The sequence below is a fragment of the Trichophyton verrucosum genome (genome assembly GCF_000151505.1).
Source record: "Trichophyton verrucosum HKI 0517 chromosome Unknown contig00034_1.f1.exp, whole genome shotgun sequence".
Classification (NCBI taxonomy): domain Eukaryota; kingdom Fungi; phylum Ascomycota; class Eurotiomycetes; order Onygenales; family Arthrodermataceae; genus Trichophyton; species Trichophyton verrucosum.
Window position 1 is genome coordinate 83,466 of NW_003315615.1, and position 15,970 is coordinate 99,435.

The 15,970-nt window shown below is 49.1% G+C and overlaps 7 protein-coding genes across 7 annotated transcripts; 2 read left to right on the plus strand and 5 right to left on the minus strand.

Moving 5' to 3' along the window:
• Positions 1-93: 93 nt before the first annotated feature.
• On the plus strand, positions 94-588 carry TRV_00451 (uncharacterized protein; the record flags this gene model as incomplete). Its single annotated transcript, XM_003025344.1, has 1 exon — positions 94-588. The coding sequence occupies one exon, from the start codon at positions 94-96 to the stop codon at positions 586-588; it is 495 nt and encodes a 164-aa protein (XP_003025390.1).
• Positions 589-2,766: 2,178 nt separating this feature from the next.
• TRV_00452 (uncharacterized protein) lies at positions 2,767-3,243 on the plus strand (the record flags this gene model as incomplete). The annotated part of the gene is made up of 1 exon (XM_003025345.1): positions 2,767-3,243. The coding sequence occupies one exon, from the start codon at positions 2,767-2,769 to the stop codon at positions 3,241-3,243; it is 477 nt and encodes a 158-aa protein (XP_003025391.1).
• A 287-nt stretch (positions 3,244-3,530) lies between these two features.
• On the minus strand, positions 3,531-4,286 carry TRV_00453 (uncharacterized protein; the record flags this gene model as incomplete). The annotated part of the gene is made up of 1 exon (XM_003025346.1): positions 3,531-4,286. The coding sequence occupies one exon, from the start codon at positions 4,284-4,286 to the stop codon at positions 3,531-3,533; it is 756 nt and encodes a 251-aa protein (XP_003025392.1).
• A 126-nt stretch (positions 4,287-4,412) lies between these two features.
• TRV_00454 (uncharacterized protein) lies at positions 4,413-5,388 on the minus strand (the record flags this gene model as incomplete). The annotated part of the gene is made up of 4 exons (XM_003025347.1): positions 4,413-4,634; positions 4,695-4,889; positions 4,941-5,145; positions 5,177-5,388. The coding sequence occupies 4 exons, from the start codon at positions 5,386-5,388 to the stop codon at positions 4,413-4,415; spliced, it is 834 nt and encodes a 277-aa protein (XP_003025393.1).
• A 1,571-nt stretch (positions 5,389-6,959) lies between these two features.
• On the minus strand, positions 6,960-7,742 carry TRV_00455 (uncharacterized protein; the record flags this gene model as incomplete). The annotated part of the gene is made up of 1 exon (XM_003025348.1): positions 6,960-7,742. The coding sequence occupies one exon, from the start codon at positions 7,740-7,742 to the stop codon at positions 6,960-6,962; it is 783 nt and encodes a 260-aa protein (XP_003025394.1).
• A 1,236-nt stretch (positions 7,743-8,978) lies between these two features.
• TRV_00456 (uncharacterized protein) lies at positions 8,979-11,443 on the minus strand (the record flags this gene model as incomplete). Its single annotated transcript, XM_003025349.1, has 3 exons — positions 8,979-10,838; positions 10,897-11,140; positions 11,226-11,443. 3 exons carry the CDS (start codon positions 11,441-11,443, stop codon positions 8,979-8,981), a joined length of 2,322 nt encoding a protein of 773 aa, XP_003025395.1.
• A 631-nt stretch (positions 11,444-12,074) lies between these two features.
• On the minus strand, positions 12,075-13,618 carry TRV_00457 (uncharacterized protein; the record flags this gene model as incomplete). The annotated part of the gene is made up of 5 exons (XM_003025350.1): positions 12,075-12,389; positions 12,448-12,917; positions 12,980-13,112; positions 13,187-13,425; positions 13,498-13,618. 5 exons carry the CDS (start codon positions 13,616-13,618, stop codon positions 12,075-12,077), a joined length of 1,278 nt encoding a protein of 425 aa, XP_003025396.1.
• Between the last annotated feature and the right edge of the window lie 2,352 nt (positions 13,619-15,970).

Consider the following 15,970-nt stretch of genomic DNA (forward strand, 5'->3'; position numbering starts at 1 on the left):
CTACCCAGCATCTACAACTACTATCACCTCTATCTACTACTACTACTACTACTACTTCTACAATCCACTACTACAGTTTCTGTGCTGTCCGACATGTCTTACGACAACGGCATCAGAGTCCACGGAAAAGGGGTGTACATGCTTCTCCGCAAAACCACGCCGTCCCCCGGAGACTCCCCGTACCATTGGGAGATCCTCATAGCCACCAGCGACAAGACCGGCACCGTCTTCCACCAGATATACAACCGCGACGCCGACGCGTGGGCGCTCTCCGTCGAGTCGTCCAAGAACATCACCACCGCCCCGGACCTGCTGTGCGCCCTGAAGCTGGGCGTCGTGGAGGACTGCTCGGGCACCTGGATGAGCGCCATCGAGGCCTGTGTGCGCCAGACAGAGGTCAAGGGCGAGTTCACCTGTCGCACCTGGGCGCTGGCAGCCGCCTTTGAGCTGGCGGACGGAGGCTTCATTGGCATGGAGCCCAGCTGGGAGCAGATCGCGAAAATAGAGGCTGAGGCAAAGGTGTTGGCGGGCGATGCGTGTTTCGGAGGCACGGCCAGGGTCGATACGAGCCTTGCCAGCAGGCCATGAAGGGGAGGGAGAAAGAACTAACTTGGTGAACTAACCAAGGGTGAATGTGAATTGTGAGCTGGGATTAATTGCGGCACAGCAAAGAGCGTAACAGGTGGCCCCTCCCATGGACGGGATACGTAACTGGTAACTGGTAACTGGGTAACTGAGTAACTATGGATGGATGGATTGGATGGATGGATGGGACGGTCTTTGGTTCTCCTGCTGTCAACTAGCTGTCTAGGTTACATGAGATATAAGCTTAATTAACTTAGAGCTTTTTCGACGGTGAAGCTTCGTCCCGATAAGTGTTTGTCATTAGTTAGAGCAAAGAGATAGTTAAGTTAACTAGTTACTTCTTGACTGGCCATGTCGCTGTCGAGAGTCAGCTAGTTAACTGCCTGTGTCTATCCCAGAGTATCGACCTCGACCCAGCACAGGATACGCCGCACGCAGCATCCCAGCTGTACGCCGGATGCGCTGTTTGCGTCGTCCCATCAGGCAGCCACTGATTGCCTGCTTAGTTATTGCATCATCCTTGTCACTAAGAGACTAGTTAAGGAGCTAGTTGACCAGTGAGTGAGCTAACTTAGCTTGGGCCGGTGGCTTGACGTGGAGCCCCGAGGTATATTTATATATCTGTAGCATCCACAACAACCTCCGCTGGGCCATCAAATAACTTCCAAATATTCCGTACCCCTAATACCAAATACCCTATGATATCCAGACTCAACTATACAATAAGTTAAATACTCAGGGGCAACTCAAAATGCCAGACCAACCGCCAGCGTATGTAGAGAAGATCCCCCAGACGAGTCCGTCGTCGTGACCAAAGCCGAAGAGCATCCCCATGGCCCCTCGATTGCGCTGGCCTCGCTGTCGTCAAACCATCAGGGGCTTTCCGAGGCACAACAGCGCCTACTTCGGCGGCTATAGCATCCAGTAGTTAAGCAGGAACCGCCCGGCGTTTAGTTACTTCCCGCGGGTCCTACGCGCTTGCCGCCTTAACGCGCTCTCCTTTAACCTCATATTCCTCCCTCTTCTTCACAGCCACAGGAAGGACCACATCCACCACCGCAAGCAGACACTTAGACGGTTGAACATGTTCCCTCTACTGGGAGAATCCTCCACCGGGAGAATAAGCCCGGAGATATAAGGGCGTTGATAATAAATGAATGACAAGAAAACCTGTCCTTGTGCCATGGCAGTCAGTCAAGATTCAACAACTCATCACTGTGCATATGGGAGAGCTAGCAAGCATGCTATAGTTCTGATAACGCTGACCAGGCCTCTCATGGAGCGTGGTGGAGCGTTGAAAGAGGTAAACCCTCCCCAGCTTAAGCCCAAGACCAAGTCTCAAAGCTAATTGTGTATTTGGCTCTCCGCTCCGTCTGCCGGTTTTACAAGAGGTTGGATAAGCCTTCGAGCGGCTTGCATGCAACGCACAATCTATGTCGAGACTGTTGCCGGTCCGTCTTCCTCCTCCAGCCACGACAGCATCCAAGGAAATGGAGGCTGGGTCTCCTACGCCAACCACACTCAGAAGGAGCCCGAGTGAAAAGAGTCTTCCCCAATGAAAGTCATGCTGCTTTTTGTTTCCGCTCTTTTTATTGCTTGGGTATCCCGACTGTAATAGTAGTGGATTGAATAGGCTAATACCACGATATCCTTTTTGTATGAAGCATACCTAGGGTCAATCGCTACACAAAGTTGTAGGAACAACCCAAGTCTCATCAACTAGATATATACCTGCGAAAGAGGTATTGATATTTCTCAGTAAGTCAGTAGCGGCCATCCTCAAGTTAGGGGAGAGACGTTGGCGGCCTACGGGAGTGCAAATGATCTTTTCAGCTTCCAACTCCTTGCTGTAGTTACTTAATTCTTATCAAATGCTAGACAGGGACTCCGTTTCTGCTGCCTGTCCAGCCTAGGGACCAAACTGCCGGGTTAGGCCCCCAATCCCAGTATAATATGAAGTTTTCATGCCCTCGCACTTCCTTCACTATACTTATAAACACTCTCTTCGCCCGTACCTAACTATATCTATAGTTTTGATTATCTATAACAGGCCACAAATACAGCGACATCAACTGGCTGCGATAACAACACGATTCTTCCCTGCATCCAAGTCTACTTCTACTTCTCCTGCACGTACAACAAACCGACCCCGCCATTCTTCCATCCTCACATACACGAAAGATGTCCTACGACAACGGCGCAAGGGTGGAGAGGAAAGGAGCGTACATGCTTCTTTGGTCGACTTCTGCTGAGTTCCTATACCACTGGGGTATATTGATTGCTACGAGCGAGACTGGGGGCACGCTTTTTCATCAGACTTACAACAAAGAGATGTGGAACCTAGCCGTGGAGATCAGAAATATCACCAGGTCCCGAAGCCTTCTCTGTGCCTTGAAGTTGGGCGATGTCGAAGACTGCTCCGGTACCTGGATGAATGCTATTGAGGCATGTTTGCGTCAAACTAAAGTGGAGGGCGACTTTACCTGTCGCACCTGGGCGTTAGCTGCGGCCTTTGAATTAGCGGATGGAGGCTTTATTGGCATGGAGCCCTCATGGGATAGGATTGGTAAGATAGAGACAGAAGCGAAGTTTTTGGCTGGTGATTCATGGCAATCTGGAACAGTACATGTTGAGGCCAGCGCGCAAAAACGTGCTTGATGTGCCAGTGTTGGCGGATATTGCAGAGTTAAAGAGGCTCATTATTTCCTTCCGAGAGAAACTCGTACCCTCTCTTTGGCGTTTGGATAAACTAGGAGATAGCATTATAACCTTACTGTCTTGACTACCCGTGCTTCTAAATAAAGTAGACATTCCGTTCAGATCGATAAAATAAATTAAAATAAATAAGAAACAAATTAGAAACAAGTAAGGGCAAGAGCAAGGGCAAGTGTAAAAAGGGAAGAAAGGTACCAAGAAGTCACTACCGGCGTTAAGGATAATTTAGATCAGTAAACTGGATTTTTACTCCAAATTAGCCGCTCAGCCTCTAGCTCTTCCTCGTAGTTTTCAACAAAGGCCAGGCGGTAATTCTGTTCCCTCTGCCTGTCGGCCATAAACGACCACACTGCCCGAGTAAACTCCCAGTATTCCGGCTTGAAAGATGCACACTCCCAGTCCACAATACCGCACAGGCGTCCCTTGTGAATAAACAGGTTCGAGTAATGCAAGTCTGAATGAGTAAAGAAAATCCGATGGTGTTTCTTGTACAGAGCTGAGAGGGGAGGTTGATCCCTAAGGTCTTCAAGGCCTTCAGTGAGCATATTGGTAAATTCATCCTTTGTTCGGTAAGGGCCCCATACATCGCCTGTGTCTGTCCGGTGGTCATACGTAGGTCCCCCCAGGGTATTGCAAATAAGGTAAGGGGAGGTGTTTCTGATCTGACGGTACTGTAGGATATGGTCCTTTAAATCCTTTGTAAGCTGGGCACGTTCTTCGTATGTCATTCGATAATAAACAGCATCCACAGGAACGCCCGGGATCCTTGACATGAGAAGATATCCGTCTCCTAGCCCATCTTTGGCAAAACCAATTAGCTGTGGCGCAGGGACCTGTGTGTGTCGTTCAACCAGACGGAGAGCGTTGGCTTCATTCGCCATGACTCTGGGTCCGATCTTCAAGCATAGTCCAAAGGGTAGATATCTAAGAGACTTGTTATAAGGGGAGCTCCATCGATCTTGAGCCCAAACGATAAGCTTCATCATCCTTAGCCGAAGGAAATGTGGAAGCATAGAAAACAGTGCTCGGAGTATCCGTCCGCGGAAGCTCCTACAAGGACCGGTATCTAAGGAAGGAAGTAAGTATCGTGTATATATGGACGGAAGTACCTGTCAAAGCTCACACTCGCCCTCAATTTCCCACCCGGCTTGGATTTGCTTTTCAACATCCAGGTAGTATAGAAACTCAGAAACATGGTGATGGACCTCGAGCAGAATGCCCTCTGGCAGAGGAAGTTTGGTATCATCCGGAGTTGATGGCATCGAGGAGAATTTGCAGTTCCTCGCTACACCGAGTACGTCGAAATTTCCAGGCCTGGTTTTCCGTAGCAGCCACTACACAACCTATAAGACTGTGCTGGCCCTAGCAGACAGGAGAGAACTGGCATTACTTACATACAGGCTTTTGGGATCAGAATCATTCTTATGTATTGAGATACGTCCCTCTTGGAATGCAGCGGCAACAGCTGGGCTCATCAGCCATAAGTTTTTCAAGTTGTCGCTAACACTCTCGCTGGATGTCAGGAAGGAGAAGAGTTTATCAGAGACTTCCGGGGATACACATATGTCTAAGATTTCCCGTAACCGAGTCTATACGCCATTATGAGACGGGCCCTGAAGGGTATAAAGGAATAAACGTACGCCGCGTATGAGGTCATCATCGTGTATGACTGAAGGTGACACTATATGGATAGGTCGGAGGCCCTGAGACTCGCCCGAGATGTGGCAAATGCCATTTTGGCGTTCTTTTACGGCAGATATCGCATTAGAAGATATGGGGGTGCTTCGGGAGACTTTTGAAGGAGTTAGGTTAGGAAGTTCTGTAAAGCAAGGTATGAAATCGGAGCTAGATAATCGTACATTTTTGTGCTAGAGACCGCATATCATCTATGATAGAGCGCAAATATTCCTCCCTCGAGTCATCTGGACCCAGATTTGCAAGCTTATCTAGAAGAAACTGGCCTGCTTTATTCCGATCAAATGAATGGTTGAGGAAGAAGAACAACTGCAGGTGCTCCCAGGCAGACAGTTGGGTAGAGTAAACTGCTTCTCTAGCTGTCCAAAACGGATCATCATCACGTTTCATCATGATCAGTATCCTATTCAATCTGAGGTAGCTATCAACGCAAAATGGTGATTTAAAGGGGGTTCGGCCCCGGTACACCGTATGCTGTGCCAATTGATCAGAATGTGATGTTGATGGCTTTTAGTCGCTGCTTGCCTCTGATTGGCGGTTCCTACCACATCACGTGGAATATACTTCTCTCGCGTTTATTAGTCATCCCTCAATATGGTAGTCTGTTTAAGCGATTTAAGCGCCGCACTTTCCCTTTTTAGCAGGAGCAAACATGTTCGACAACCCCAGAAAGATGAACATCGAACATCGAACATCGACTCACTCCGCGTATTCGAGACAGACCGATCTATTGTTATATTACACTTGACAGCTCTTTACCCTTCGGAAATTATAGCGTACACAAGTATATGGCTTTTCTTATTCTTCGGAATTGACGGGATTCGTCCTCGCAAAGCGAGGGGCGCTGGATCGGTAACACTAGTCTCAGTGGCTATTCGCTCGAGCTGAAGCACAACTATTATGCCGGAGGGAACTGACTATGCAGTAACACTCGCTAGGCAAACAAAGTAACGATGCGCTGCCTCCATGAACTCGACATGATGGCTTTGTACTACCCGGCCTGCTCTTTGTTTTCCGCCATGCCTGCGTTACTCAAAACGCTGGCATCAACCACCTGCTTCCCCTATGGGCATAGCCTTGCGGCGTGGTGAGAACTATCTTCAGAGCATAAATACCTGTTGTCTATTGCCTTGGTGTGATGGTTTATTTGCTTCTCTGAAGCTCAACCACTCAACTACCCAGAAGCCGTCTCACAACTACTGCTCCCCATCGCATTTGTCATTGCTTCCAGAAGGAACAACAGAAAGGTGCAAATGTACGTGTGTTGCTTTCCAGGTGACGGTATTTCGGGATCACCACCGATGTTGTAAGTGAAATTGCCTCTTCTTGGATATTCGACACGTACAAGCCGTTGACCGTGCGTGTTAACTATATAGCACACCATTGCCCATACTCGTCTCCTTGTCTAGAACGACTCTCTATACTGCGAAACCACCACCAAAGAAGGAGATCAAAGAGCCGCGACCCACACGTGCCGTCCGCGGGGAGACTAAAACAACGAGGCTGAAACAATCGGTGCAAAATATTTTTAAATGGAAAGGCGTTAAGGCACTCCCGCGCCGGCGACATGCTTATCAAAGATTGGGTTGAGGCTTAGGCGACGATCCCCCTCCTACGTTCCCGAAAATGACACCGTTGAACGGCTCTCTAACTTGGAATACACTACGTCCCTTAAAACTTTTATTTATGTATCGATACTAATAACACTTATTTGACAAACTGCAACCCATGATGCAAAGACAAGAAGTAACTGATCCAATTTGATATTGTCTTAATACAGCGAAGCGGAAAAAAAATGTTGGAAGGAAGCGTCCAGCACCTCCTGGCAAGTATGTAACATACAAGTCATGGGAATGGAAAACAGGATTGCTTGGTACCTCCGGCGGAAAAAACCTTTATACCCTGGCTCTAGTCTGGCTATTTTCAAGCTGATAAGGCATAGAGATATGTAAGTATTTGTGCGGCTATGCGCCACATTTATCCATTGGAGAAGGAAGCTCTAGTGGATAGGCGCCGTCACCCTTGGCGACATCAGGTCCTGGGTTGGGATATTTCACCTCTGCATTTGTTCGTGGGGTCATGCAGCCATTATCGGTGTTAGCGACGAGGAAATCTGGGAGTTGGTCGAAAGGGACGCTTGAGGACTTGTCATCGTCGGGAGTTGGGCGAGCACTGCTGCCACGAGGAACGAAGGCTCGAGGTTGTGAAGTGTTGCCTCCATTTCCAGATTCCGTAATGGTCACGGAAGCGCAGGTCATGAAAAATTCCTGCTCGCGGTTGAACCAAGTCCAGGCAAATACGTGGTCACCAGTAGGCATGTCGCTAGGGATCTTGAAATCGAAGGTTTGTTCCTCCGGGTTTTGGTTAGAGCCCTCGCGGTGGGGGCAGTTTCCTTCGTAGCTTCTCACAACTCTCCAAGTTTTGCCTTGGTCAGTACTGAAGCCGGCTTGACATGATCCTCCCCAATGCGTTCCTCTTCCAGTAAGGCTGAAACTCTGGGACGAACCGGCTTCCCAGCTGACGACGGGGCGGCCTTGATCGGTGCCGAGGAGGTCTAGGTATCCTCTGCAGGGATAAACTGTCTTTCTTCCACAGCAATTGTAGGGGTTGTCGAGGTAGGGGTCAACAGGGTCAGTGCGATGAGGATTGTTCTCTGCACCGAACGTAGGAGGATAATGGAGCATCATATGCGCCGTAGCAGAGGTAGCAAGGAGGCCAACCAGGGCAACAGTATTCATGATGGACATCATATTGTTTTTGAAAGGAATGTAAAAGAAAGGTAGAAGATTTGAACGTCAAGTTCTCAAAGAGCTACCAGGCTGCGAAAGAAGTATGAGAGAAAAATGAGAGAATGAATGAAAGCTCAAAAATCGCAGAGTCAACCTGCAGAGTTTTTGAGTAAAGAAGGTAACAGAGAAGGGAAAGAAAGAAAGAAAGGTATAATTGCAGTGAGAAGAGAAAGAATGGGACGTATGTGCCATTCGGTGGGGAGGAGGATGAATATATAGATGCGCCATTTTGGTCGATATCCATTAGATATCTACGGGCGAGACGGATGCCGCGCAATCGAAGCCCACAGATAGTTGAACGAACATGCCTAGGACTTGAATCCGGCTCGTGCCTTTCCCCGCTAGAAAGATGAAACGGAAGAGCGGCTAGGCCGTGCTAAAATGCCACTGTGGGTTAATCACGGTGGGAAGTGCCCGCCGGCTGCTGCACGCTATGCACGTCGCTTTGGCGCCACACCCCTCCACGGGTCGTCATACGGACATTTTTTTCATGCCCCTCAGCAGGGAATATCTTGCATAAGTGAGGGGCGTCTGCGGTTTTCAGGAGAATTCGCTTCGGAAGATCGCATCATCATGTGTGGAAAGTATAACATGGCCCCTTTTTGCGAGTAACTAAGTTAGTATCAACAGATGACTGGCCCGGTCCGTGGTTCTCGTCCGTCTCATCGCCAAGTGGATGACGGCAAAGGGGAACATGAGAGGACGCAGATGGACCACTGAGAGCTATAGAACCACGGTTTGCAAGCCGAACTTGAAACGCATGTGGTTGTCGACTGCATAGAAGGTTAGCCAGTGGAGACTTGGACCAAAGTTAGCATGACTGAACACCGGTTACGCCAGCTGAGTGGCCAGAGCATTCAGGTACAGTTTTCTAAAACCTGGTACGTCCAAGCTTCGACTTTTGCTTAATGCACATCGTCATTTCCCGTCGACCAAAGTCAAATCTTGCATGGCTTTGTGAAGCTGAGGTTAGAAGTTGAATTTGAACAATGTGAGATTGATATTGAGAGATTGAGCATGAAAAAAAAGTCGGAAATTTTGGTGGTGTCATGTGACCCTTAGTTACGGCGTCGGAATGACTGATTGAATATGCATGGATTTGATATTTTGGGAAGACGGAGGGTGTGTATGCCCTCTCTATACATAATGCAAGCAAGGAAATACCTGTATCCTTTACGAAGAGGCTGGTGTTGTCTATCGAGCAAAGTCAGGTTTGTACTCCTTTGCTCCACCGGTTTTCATGAGCTCCCTCAATGCCATGGTGGCATACTGGCTGGCTCCCAGCTGGAACTTGAGGATAACAGCAAGCTTCTCCGGCTGTTCTAGCGTCTCTGACGTTAGTGAGGATTGGTTGTTGTCGTTATTGCCATCAGCAGACTTGGAAGTATTCTCTCTAAGTCTTTCAAGGTCTGTCTTCACGAACTGTTCGTCCTCGGCACGGTATGGCTTCACCTCAAAAGAGTAGTCAGCCCCGGGCCGGCTGAGCATCTTACGATAGCTGCCGCTGAGACTAATGTCTCTCCAAGACCGCCGCATGTCGAAGGGGTCCAGGTTTCCGCCCTTGTCGCTGCCCATGAATTCCTTGTAGAAGTCGGTCATTTTGTTGGCAGGGTAGAGGATATCGAACCCAGGAAGAGGTAGAACAATGTCAAAGATGGAATACTTCCCGCTGGCTGCCTCCTCTGCAGTCAGGGCTCTGGCACGTTCGAACATGTCATCAACCGCAGCACTGTCATCTGCGTCGGGTAAGACAATTTCCTCTCCATCTGCATCCACTTCTGCCTGCTGTGCTGCGGCTTTGGTTTCATCTTTGAACTCACTTACCAACACCAAGTCGCCTTCGACAACTTTGTCACCGTATAAGCGCCATCTCTCGCCAGCGGCAAAGTTCCACACCAGAGACTGGTAGGCATGGACATACATCAGCCGCAGGTTGCGGGGAATAGACTGCAGTGCGCCGAAATAGTCGTTCTTTCGCTGGCATAGTAGCCTGATGATATTGCTCTCTGCGGTAAACTTCCTAGGCAATACCTCCAATGCATCACGTCCATTGCCCGTCGTTTGAAAGATGTGGATTGCCTTGGCCCGCAGGATATCATCCGTGCTTATCTGTGGCCTCTGGCTGGGGTCCTCAGATGAGACATCCTGTGCGGCAGCCAATGCAATTGGGCTGTAATGAAGGATCGACTCACAAGCTTCCTTGAACTCCCCACGGAGCATTTTGAGACCAGTGGTATCAGTTCTAGTTGCAAAGGTGCCGAAACGTTGGAGCCCATAGTAATTGAAGTACCCTCGCTCTCTGAGATCACAAAGAGACTTTCCAACAAGCTCGGTTACCTTTGCGATTGTTTCTGGGCTTGAAATGTTGCCTCTGTCCACTACACCCTCTGGGAACTGGCAGTCTCTGAGAGTGATTACGAACTCATTCCCGTTCAGCTCTCCTAGCTCCAAGCCTTGTTTCTGGTACTCGTAGTCTCCGATGGCAGCCATTCGAAGGGATGCGTTGAGCTTCGGCATTCGATCTGGGTAAATGCGGAATACGCTAACCCGCTGAACAGTGGCTCCACGCCGATCCTTGGTCCCGGCAAACTGAAAGGCCTTGGGCGCTACCTTCAATTGACGGGAGAGGAACGAGATAACCTCCATGGTATCCTTGTTCTCTTTGTACAATGTGAAATGCAGGTAGTCTCCACCGAGCTCGCTCCAGCCCAGCTTACCACGGGGCAGCTGAGAAGCGCCTTGACCTCGATCCCGCCCTGACTGCTTTTTGCGTTTGCCCTTTCCCCCACCACGTTGCTGAACTGATGCGGCGGAGACGACAATCGTTCCATCGCTGTCGGTTGTTGAGTCCAGGTTGGACTTGAAGATTCGACGGATAGCCTGGTGAAGGCTCGTCCTCTGATCCTTGTCGGTGATAACCAGAGACTTGACCTTGCCGAGCTCACCTGGCCTGGAGGAAGCTTTGGCAACAGCGCGTGAATAGAGGTTGAGGAGTTTCGGGGTAGTCTCGGGTCCGAATAATTGGTCTAACAGTTCTCGGTCTTCCGTAGCCAGCTAAAATGGAATCAGTAAACACAGCCCATGACACCAAGGCTCTTCCTTCCGCACTTACGTCTGCCAGAACAATACCAGCCGTCTCGGCAGCTGGTTTCTCTGTCTTATCATCTTCCACCTCGCCTGTTTTGCCCTCAATCTCCTCGCCAGTTACGGGCGTATCTTGAGGTGTTGCACTTGCAGACTCGACGGGAGTAGCAGTCTCGGCAATGGCAGTTTTAAGAGCAGTTGACAACTCCGTATCCTTCAAATGTAAGACCTCTCCCGACGGTAGGATCTCATTGACCAAAAAATCGGTATACCTAGGGAGCCAGTGCCTGTGTTAGCAGCGAGTCTCTTTTTGCCCCGTCATGAAGCCATCCAGCCAACCGATCAACAACGACATACCTCTTCTTCACAACACCAGAAAATCCAGGCAGGCCTGGGCTAACGAATTGTGTAATGCCGACTTCTGCTTCCTTTACAGCTTGCGCATCTGGAGCTGGAGAGCCAGCGTCGACCGTGGCACCGACAAGCCCTTGAATTGGCGCAGCCAGGGACTCGGAGCCAGAGTCGCCATTGGACACTTTGATGCGCTTGCGCCGCGACTCATCTTCGTCTGCCATCAGGTAAACGTGTAACTCTGTGATCCTCGGCGCTGTTGCTGTTTGTTTGTTGGTGCCGATGTTGTTTATCGCTGGCGGGAATTTTTGAAGCGAAAAATCAACTTCCTTTCCATGTGGGCCGCGAGAAACGTCAAATCTGGGGTGTTACTAGCCAACTAACCACCAGAGTAACACCACCAAACAACACTTCGAACATGCTCAACTACACGGCCGGAGTACCTCTGGTTCCAGTTCAAGAATAGTTACAGAGTCCATATCAACTCTTGCTACAAAAGCTGTGTTGACAAACGATTTAGAATGTAAAGAGCAGCGGTTTAAATGCAACTACAAACGTTAACTATAGAATACAGTCAGGAGGCCCTATCCCTAGAGATCCCTCGGCCAGTAAGCCTGGTTAGAGAGGAAAACATCGTTCATTGTGCTCTATGCCCATGTCTATGCCTGGCTAGAAATAACATTAAGAAGCGGCGCTTACAACTGCCAGCTGGCAGATGCAGCCAACCTCTCCATCCCTGGTAAACCCTATAATCAAACAGCCGGACGCCGGTATAACGATATAACGGTATTAGGAGAAAATTAAGTGGCTCAAATAAGTGGCTCAAGTGCCTGCACTATCGCAGATTTTCCATCCTTACTGGATAATATATTGCTTGTCCTTCTTCAGCTTGTCAATGACGTCGATGGGAACATTGATAGCAGCGGCAGCAATGTCGTGTGGAGTGAGAGCGAGCCATTGGGAGAGGGAGACATCAGCAACCCGGTCGGCCTTATATAGTTCAAGATAGATAAGGTCTTCATCCTCGGAGACGTTCTCAATATAATGGCCAGCGTTATCTGGGAAGACACCAGTATCGCCTGCGGTAAAATCGAATGTACGGGATAGACCGCCGCTAACATAAACGGTAGCGCGAGCATTTCCACTGTGGAAGTAGAGCCATTCCTCAGCCTAGAAAGGATATTTAGTTAGATATAATCAAGCGGGATGGATGGGGTAATGTGCGTACAGTTGGGTGCCAATGGAGTTCACGCAGAGCGCCAGGCTTTAGACGAACAATAGCACAGGCAATAGTCTTAGATATAGGGAAGTTCTTCGAATCAACGATCTGGATAGTACCGCCGCCACCAGGGACTTGAATTTCGGGAGCGTCGCGAATGTGGAAGGTATAAGAGCTGTTGCCCATAAGAGCACCATTAGGACCAGTAACGTTGTGAGTACTGGTGGTCGGGTTGATGATCTCGAGCATATTAGACTTGGTCTTGTCGAAGGTGCCGCCGGTGGAGATGTTGAAATTCTTAGCCAACACGTCCTGAGGAGTGTGCGCGATCCACTCGGCAACCTGGAAAGTGGTTCTATAGTTAAAAGCGTTAGATAGCTGTAAATCTATATTCGAGTAATAGGGGGGGAATACATACCCGATCTTGTCGAAGTCACCTTCATCGAAAGCGACGAGCACCTCGTTCTCGTCCTCAATACCTATTGATACAAGGTTAAATACAGCCCATTGATGGGTGAAAGTGGGAATCGATTAGACTAACCTTGGAAAGAGTGAGCAGCTCCCTTGGGGAAGTAATATATGTCACCAGGGGTGAGTTTGTCAATCTGATATTGACCATCCTCGGTGACGGCAAATACCAAAATGGAGCCAGCATAAACGTAACCCCATTCAGCCTATGATCAAAGTTATATCTTAGTAAAATATTTCCACTGCGAATCAATTCGAGTAGACATATATTAAAACATACAACTCTGTGCCAATGCATCTGTCGGATTCCACCCTTGGTTAAGTGCACTTGGGCGCCTGCAATATCGTGACTGGCAGGCAGGTCCGAGATAACCTGCTCACGAATCCAGCCGCCATGGAACATACGGGTCTTGGAGAGAGAAAAGCTCCATTTCAGGTTTGGTACAAGACCAATGTCGGTGGCAGGCTGGCCGTTGATATTGCTTGGGTTTTGGAGATCAAGCTGGGGGTTGGTAGCACCTGAGAAATACCGTGTTAGTGACAACGCCGTCATATCTATCTTAGTAGGATATCAAAATGGGATGGGTTTACCAGAGAAGACAGCTCCCTTTCCGCTCTTCTGGATAGGTTGGCCTGGCACGCCGCCATAGTCCTTTGCGGCGACTCCCGCTACAGCAGCGACCGCGGCCACGAATGCTGAGCCGAACTTCATCTTTGCTGTGTAAATCACTCGGTCTTCCCCCTATACAATGATCCTTTTCGGCCCGTCCGTCTGTCTGGAGAGAGATCGGATGCTGACTATCTCAAAAGGAATGGATGTGAAAACGTTCCACAAAACAGTTGTCGAAGGGCGGGACGAGTGCCTGTATGTATAAAATCCATTTTCCGGGAGGAATGTATGTATATATACCCGTGTGTATACCTATCTATGATACGAGCAGGCTGTCAGAGTAGTTAGTTAGTACACCGCATATCCTTGCACCGCCCGTGTTTACTGACTTGCAAGGCTCCCCCGAAGACCTTGTATAAAACCCTCTTTACATCGCTGCTTTAACAAAGTGTCAGGCATGACCGTTTTGCATTAATATAAATCATCATCAAGCGATCCTAAACCAGCGCCATTTCCGTGTTAAAAAGGAATAGCTTGAAGATCCTGGATGTTACTTTTTGCAACTTCTCCTTTTTTTTTTTTACAATCGTTACCCCTTATAGATAGTATAAATGTGTGTATATATAGGCACTGTATCCACTTGTTTCCATGCCAATAACAGTCTTCCTCTCCTAATAGCCATATTCAGACGTCGGCTTGCTCTTATTATTTCCATGGCAGCCGAGGGAGACCGAGAATCAAGAACTACGGAGCAGAATCTGTGTCTCATTCTTCAAGCAATCAAGAGGGAAGGTGATTTGGAACATTCTCCGTAACTTACCGGCTGGTAAATTCGGCCAACTTGCAGTGGATCTCCTCCAGGCCAAGCTGGAGCCTGGTGTTTCAATTTCACTCCTTCGAGTGCGGTTCCACATTAATAGTTATTATTATTGACTGTGACTGGAGAGGTTCCCTTTCAGCTGCTCTTCCCACGTGGCGACTGTCATGGCTAATGGCTTGGGAGGATGGGAGGTGTAACCCTGGTGTATTTGGTGGTATGTATGGCTGTATGGTGATAATGCAGCTTCGGCTAAAGTACGCCTTTTCTCTTGGGCGTTATGGGGAACTCCGCGGTGAATCCGTGATAGAATATATATAGAACTAGGCTAGAAACCGCAAGTTCCACCTTGAGCCAAGGGTGCCAAACTTAAAGTAGTTGAAAATCCTTTTCTTTTTCTTATTTTTTTATTATTAGAAAGTCTTGCGATTCACAGTTCTGAAGAGGATGGTGAAGATCTTGAACTGGAGGAAACGTATACATATATATAATGATCCTGGGGCAACGGGGGATTTCCAGGTTGATATTCCCTGGGTAACGAACTTATAGCGCCAAGAACATGGCACGGTGACAGGCAACCGGCTTGTCCTTTCTTACTTGGGCATCTCCCTTGCTTGTAACTGTATATATCAAGCTTGAACCTTGCAAACTTGACAACCCTGGACACCCAACACCGACACCGAGACGGCACGATCGGAATGGTGTATCGGGCCACTGGTTTCGGGAGGTCTTCCTAGCTCCCGTCTGCCGGTCTACGCAGCCAGGTAGATCGGGGGTCGAACAAGTGCCATGAAGAGGGACGTTGGCCTGCCGATTCAGACCGTCTACCAAAAGCGCTGGATTCTGTCAATATATCACTAAGCCGAGCAGACTCATCATTGTTCCTGGAAGCCCGTCAGACTGCTTGAAATTCCGTTTTGCTGGATCAGCATGGTGGTGCCACCGTCGGAGCCTGGGGCCGGCTATATCTATACGAGGCGAACCAGTGGTGGTCGGCGACGTTTGACTTGGGGGGGTGGAAAAAGGGGTCCCCGAAGACCGGGGGTGTCAGGATCCCAGTCTGTCCCATGGCCTGCAGGTGCTGCTGTGCGTTTGCGAGGGGCATCTCATCCGCGACGTTGGCCTGCTGCCAGACACGAGCGAGTCCGTATTTTGATATCGCTTTTGCATTCGTATCATCTTATCTTTCTGCTGCTGCTGTTGCTTCTGCTTCTTCCGACTAACCGAGTATTTGGAAGTCAGGCAACCTATGGAACCTGGAAAGGCAGTGGTCACGTGGTATGTACATGGATGCTTAGCTAAGCAAAACCGAAAGCGGCAGGACGAACGACTTCCCAGCAGTTTCATCTACTCGGGACGACGAGGAGGACGCGGACGAGGACAAGGACGAGGACGACGATGGAGGGCCGAAGCGGGCGTCAACAACGCAGCAAGTGATCGTCGTCTTCATCGTCAGCATCTCTTCAACCCCAGCCACAAATCTAACGAAGGGGATCGATCCTCGCGCCACTGACGCTATGAACAGAGATTGGAGAAGCTAAAATCTCTGCACAACACCCACTCACACTCACCCAGAATTCTTCAATTTGATTAGTTTTAGAAGAGACTAACGCCCAGTGTTATTAAGCGATGTTGCA